Below are 5915 nucleotides of genomic sequence, written 5' to 3' on the forward strand. Positions count from 1 at the left end.
TCCATTCATTTCGTAACAGCCTGCTACTTCCTCTTGCTCACCGTTTCCCAAAGTTCAGTTGAGTTGGCAAGTAAAACCGCCGCTGGTCTAACGGAGCAGTTTGCGACGCGAGTACCCTCCGAGCTAGCTTACGATTTGAACTCCTCTTTCTGGACGGCAAACCTTCCCCGTACGGTGAAAAAAGGAAGCTTCGCAGCAGGTTCCAAGGAGACGGGCGAACGGCAATCCCGATCAACCCTGAAGCAAAGAGAGAGAATTACCCCCACGTGACCTGACGGCACCCCACAAAATCCACCTGCGTCGCCAGACGCGACGTGAAACTCCAGTCCAGCCGCGGGCCGCGGTTGTAGCCAGCAGTGGCTGCCTCGCACGACGCGCGCGGCGCAGGCAGCAAAGAATATGCTTGGCGGAGCCGAGGATAAACCGTAAAACAGGTTGCTGGGCCTGGGATTACTACCAAGTAACTTTGGAACCCGATAAGTTTTACTGCTCGGATAAAAAGGGTGCTGGCTAGGCCGGGGGCGGGGGCGGGGCCGGAGGGTGGGGCGGGGGTGCACTGTTGGTGGTGCATGCCTCAGTGGCTCTCGCTGCTCTTGGCTTTATTTACTCCTTAAGAATCGTTCCCTACAGCTGACCTCTCCTCCTCAGCTCCACGCCAATTAAACCCTACTACTCCTGCTACCAGCACTCCTCCTCTCGCCCCCCTCGCGTTATCTCCGCCCCCCTCGCGCAGCCCACGTACAAAACCAAACAAAAAAGCGCCGAGCAACGCAGCGCCGCAGATAGAATCGTTGCGTGCGTCCACCGCTCTCGCGGCGGCCATGGAGGCCACGGCGCCCGACTACTACGCCCGCGACAAGAAGGGCTCCGACCTCTTCGTCGTCGACGACCTCCTCGCGCTGCCGTGCGACGACGAGGAGGAGGAGGAGGAAGGGGTGGGCGACGCGCCGTTCCTGCCGGCCAACGCCGCCTCCGCCGCCGCAGTCGTCGTCAAGCAGGAGGCCGGGTTCGGGAACGCGTCGGCCGACTCGTCCACCGTCACGGCCCTCGACAGCTGCAGCAACTCCTTCTCCGGCCTCGCCGACGGCGACTTCTCCGGCGGCCTCTGCGAGCCGGTAAATTCTCCATCCATCCTTCTGTTGTGCTCCTTTTTCGTATCGCATCATCAATTGTTCGTCGGAATTCTTCTCCGCTAATTAACTGAACGACTTTACGTTTTTTCCGTCCTTATTAATCTCTTCCATTTACACGAGGCAAATTCATGGAAAAATGCATATACGGATATTTAAGAGTGATTTCACGATAAATAGTCCGCAATTAAACCGCTCCAAAAAATATCCTCCACAATTACGCATGAATGCAGTTTTCTCTCGCAGAGAGAGTAACCGAAATAGGAAACAGCTGCCACGCGTAAACGGCACTGCACACTACCAAAAATAGCAGCTTTCGCGTTCAGCGCTAGCTGGACGCTTCCGTATGCGCACAAGAATTCGAGTGGCTTTCCAAGTTTTTAGCTTAACAATTATGGAGTTCTCGAAACGAAGCAAATTACTGAACACGCATGCATGAGCTGTTGCTAATCAAACTTGATGTGAATTGTGCGCAGTACGATCAGCTGGCGGAGCTGGAATGGCTGTCCAACTACATGGGCGAGGGCGAGGAGAGCTTCGCCACGGAGGACCTACACAAGCTGCAGCTCATCTCTGGCATCCCCTCCGGCGGCTTCCCCTCGGCGAACGGGCCGCCTGCTCCGGCGGCCACCGCTGCCACGGCGCAGCCCGGCGTGTTCCTGCCGGAGGGCCCCGTCCCCGCCAAGGCCCGTAGCAAGCGCTCCCGCGTTGCGCCGGGCAACTGGTCGTCCCGCCTGCTCGTTCTCCCGCCGGCCCCGGCCTCCCCGCCGTCCCCGGCGTCCATGGCCATCTCGCCGGCGGAGTCTGGCGTCTCAGCCCAGGCGTTCCATGTCAAGAAGCCTTCCAAGCCGGCCAAGAAGAAGGAGGTGCCGCCGCAGGCGCAGGCACAGGCTCAGACTCAGTCGGTGAGCGCGCCCACAGCGCCTTCGGGCGTCACGGCGGCGGCCAACGAAGGTCGGCGGTGCCTGCACTGCGAGACGGACAAGACGCCGCAGTGGAGGACGGGGCCCATGGGCCCCAAGACGCTGTGCAACGCGTGCGGGGTGCGCTACAAGTCGGGGCGGCTGGTGCCGGAGTACCGCCCGGCCGCGAGCCCGACGTTCGTGACGTCGAGGCACTCCAACTCCCACCGCAAGGTGCTCGAGCTCCGCCGCCAGAGGGAGATGCACCACCACCACCAGCCGTCGCAGCTCCAGCAGCACGCGGTCGCCGGCGGCGTCGGGAGGATAATGCACATGGAGAGCCACCTGCTGTTCGATGGGCCGGCGGCGCCGCCCATCCTCGGCGGCGGCGACGACTTCTTGATCCACCACCGCCTAGGGACGGCAGACTACCGGCAGCAGCTCATCTAGACGAGTCGTCAGTCTGTTAGAACTGATCAGTTTAGCCCAGAAATAATAATTAAAAGCAGCTAAAACCCCAAGAGCCGGAAATATCGGAAGAACTGCAAATGTTTGCTTATTAGGAGTTATATTTTCCCAGTTTTCTCTCTGCTTCCGTTTGGTTAGCCCGTGTGCTTTTTGTTGAGCTCGAAATTTTCGTGTCCGTTTAGTTCATGATCCTCCCCAGTTTCCCGCTTGATTAGTTCACTCCTAATTACCCCTCAGAAACTAATTCTAGGGCGTTGAGTCCTTTTATTTCTTAGCATTTTGTAATACAAATACTTTTCGTTTCGATTTTTGCTTCTTTTTCTGCGCCTAGCTAGAATATGAAAACAATCTTTTCGGCCAATTGTTGGATCGAGATAACTCCCATTCATGCAAATCTCCAGTCCAGCAGATAGCTTTGGCATGGTATGAGTATGATGGTAAGCAAGGATGAATCTCATGGCTGCTCCCTCCGCTCTGGCATGCGTGCACTCATGTCACAGATGTTGTGTGCGCAACCGAACGAGCAAAGTTACCTGAGGGAGGAGGCGGCGAGAGTGCCATTGCCCACCCACCATCGCTCCATCAGTCCGTCCGTCGGAACTCACACGGGATGATTAGGTTAGAGTCTCGCGTGAAAAAAAGATGCCCTCTCGCTCGTTGGATCCAATCAGAGCGTCCTCCTTTGGTCCTGGCCTGTAGGCGTTGCCTGGTGGTGGTGCTGTTGGGGGTAACTAGGGTTCATCATTGCGCTGCTGCAGGCTGCACCTCGCACGGGGTACCACCTTTCCGTGGGTTTCTGGATAAGCAGCGTCATTCACACACACACCCTCGCTGCCGCAACCTCGCCTGGATTGCCATTGCCAAGTGGCCTGGTGAAGCGTCGTTTTACCTCGCCGTAACCAACACTGACTGCCGTCAGAGGTCAGAACTCAGAAGGGCAGCACAATGCCAGAAACTAAGCAGGCCACCGTACTCCAACGACGCTGGCTGGCGTATGCACTCATTTGTCTCTACTCCCTCCATTCCACAATGTAGTGTTTCCTCTATCCCCGTGCTTCAACTTTGACCGTAAATTTAACTAGCAAGACCGATTGCGGCGGGAGCAAAAATTATATCAGTGAATTCATATTCGAAAGAAGTTTTCAATTATATAAATTTTTCTTCCGCCGCAGTTGGTCTCGTTGGTTAAATTTATGGTCAAAGTCGGACCTCGGAAAACGCGGGCGCACTATATTTTAGAATGGAGGGAGTACTACTTATAGATAGCACGGCCACCACGGCCCACTGGCCCTGGAAAGCCTAAGTTACCGCGTGCGTTTTACCGGCTGGCCCGTACGCATGTACACGTAATGGACGAACACTGAATAAGTGCAGCGCCGTTGGCGAGCGGGAGAAGTAATTCGGCAGCAGTGGAAGTGCGAGGGCATGTTGGCGCTCACCGCTCGGCGCCACCAGCCGGCGACAAGTGGAGGGGCGTATAAAACGGGCGATCGGGGCGGCAGGGCGCCCGGCGACGCGCGGTGGCTCACATGGGGGTGGCAATAGAGAAACCCGAGATAGATAGAGTAGAATACTGGAGCTGCTACGAGCGGGACGGGGAGAGCCTCTGAAACTCTGACGGGAGCGCGGCAGCGCGGAGTACAATATTTTGCGTCCTCGTGATCCCAGACACGCAGGCAGGCGTTGGCGATCCAGATGCTGGAATGAGCGTTTGTTTATCCTGCCATCGGGTGCTGGGCTTACGCTACTGTCGCGTCAATTCATTCATCCGGTTTGACAAAGAATTACCACCTCCTCTGAATATGCCCCTGGCGCCGGAGCATGAATGTGCCCCCGGCCTCGGTAGCACCAACGCCTGCGCCTCGGCCGCCAGCAGCAGCGACGGTGCACGGTAATTTTGCTAGCAAACCACCAGCATTGCACATCTGCACAATGCTTCTGTCTGCTACTCGGCTTGTGCATTGGAAGACAGGATTGCACGGATCAAAGCCGGGCTCACGCGCGCATCTTCTGCACGTACGTACGTACTGACGTGCGCGCTGGCAGCTTGTGCGGTCAATCCCACGGCCCCTGTCCTCTACCTCTAGCCTCGATATACAAATCATCAACGAAGCTAATGAGAGAGGTCCGTCACCGCCGGGGCGAGATGGATGGAAGGAGGGAGGGAGGGATCAAGGAGCACAGATTCGCTGCGAGTTAATTAAGCGGGAGAGGGCGTGCGAAGCGGGCGAGCGTAGTGGGGGGTGTCGACCCGGCTCACATGCATGCATGCGCCGTGGCCGGCCGGGGTGGCGAGCGAGCGTTGCCGTGGGCTTTTGCTGTGCTGGCCCCCCGTGCAGCTAGCTCTTGTTGCCCGCCTTGGTCGCCGGCGAGTGAGGTGAACAGAACAGTGCGGCTCACGACTCCGGGCACGTGCGACCACGTGCGCGTGCGTGAGAGCACCCACCCTGCCCGCCTGCACCCCCCGGCGGGGGCGGCTTTTGGGTGGGGCCGCGGCGGTGCCAAGGCAGCCAGCAGATGCGGACGGTTGCCTTGCCGCGCACCGCAGGCAGGCAGGCAGGAACCGGCGAACCAGCTTAGCTAGGCTATGCATCGCCACCCTCACCTTGATTGCTGCAGTTACTTCCATCCTCTTCGGTCGAGTTGCTGCCTGCCTGCTTTTGTTCCGAGTACTCCACTACCAGTACCGTAGTACGTGGTAGCATACCGGTAAGAAAACATTGTTTCATTTGGCCTCTGCACTATCCAGTACAATTTGAACACGGCCCCAACCGTACTGAGCGGTCAAAACTCCAGACAGTTCAGGGGACTGCAACCGCGTACGATCGATCGTATTCAGGTGGTGGTATACGCTACGGCCGGCAGTGCGAGAATCCTTGGTCCACCTTTCCGTAAGCAAAGGTAGTAGTGTCGGTACTCGCGAGGATGAGCTCTGCTCGACTCATTCCCTCCCTTTTCGACAAAGAAAATAAAGGATGTTTCCAGAGTGTCCTCTACACGACAGCAGAGGAAACAACACGTACGTACGCACGCTTCCTTTGCTTCGGAGAAGAAAAAGGCTCTGCACGTAACTGTAAAGCCTCACGCCTAGCAAACACACTTCTCCTGGTTTCCGCCCAAGCTCTGTGCCGTGCTTCCATGCCTTTCGTTTCATCACGATCGATGAAGAGGAACCGTCAGGGCATCTCCAAAGCTGACCCGTCTGCACCGTGCTATCTGAACGCAGTTTGTCATCCAACGCGGTCTCTATTGATATCAGATTTTGACATGATCAAAAACATAATTAAGGAAGCCTCAAATAAAAAAATGCTCAAAGTGAGAAAGTTCCGTATCGTCAAAAGAAGAAACTTTGATATTTAGACTATAGCTCATCTCTAAGGCCGAAGTTGTATTCGAAGTACTGAGGTTTTGTATC

At 56.6% G+C, this 5915-nt stretch overlaps 1 protein-coding gene across 1 annotated transcript; it reads left to right on the forward strand.

Moving 5' to 3' along the window:
* The first annotated feature begins 557 nt into the window (after positions 1 to 557).
* LOC119268875 (GATA transcription factor 12-like) lies at positions 558 to 2714 on the forward strand. Its single transcript, XM_037550584.1, has 2 exons — positions 558 to 1115; positions 1607 to 2714. The coding sequence occupies exons 1-2, from the start codon at positions 822 to 824 to the stop codon at positions 2480 to 2482; spliced, it is 1170 nt and encodes a 389-aa protein (XP_037406481.1). The 5' UTR covers positions 558 to 821; the 3' UTR covers positions 2483 to 2714.
* Positions 2715 to 5915: the final 3201 nt, after the last annotated feature.

The sequence above is a fragment of the Triticum dicoccoides genome, chromosome 3A (assembly GCF_002162155.2).
Source record: "Triticum dicoccoides isolate Atlit2015 ecotype Zavitan chromosome 3A, WEW_v2.0, whole genome shotgun sequence".
Classification (NCBI taxonomy): Eukaryota; Viridiplantae; Streptophyta; class Magnoliopsida; order Poales; family Poaceae; genus Triticum; species Triticum dicoccoides.

What these genes read in the sequence shown, in the direction of transcription:
- LOC119268875 (XM_037550584.1), top strand. Translation starts at nt 822, where the DNA reads ATGGAGGCCACGGCGCCCGACTACTACGCCCGCGACAAGAAGGGCTCC. An exon ending in CCGGCGGCCTCTGCGAGCCG is followed by an intron (nt 1,116 to 1,606) that starts GTAAATTCTCCA and finishes AATTGTGCGCAG; the next exon opens with TACGATCAGCTGGCGGAGCT.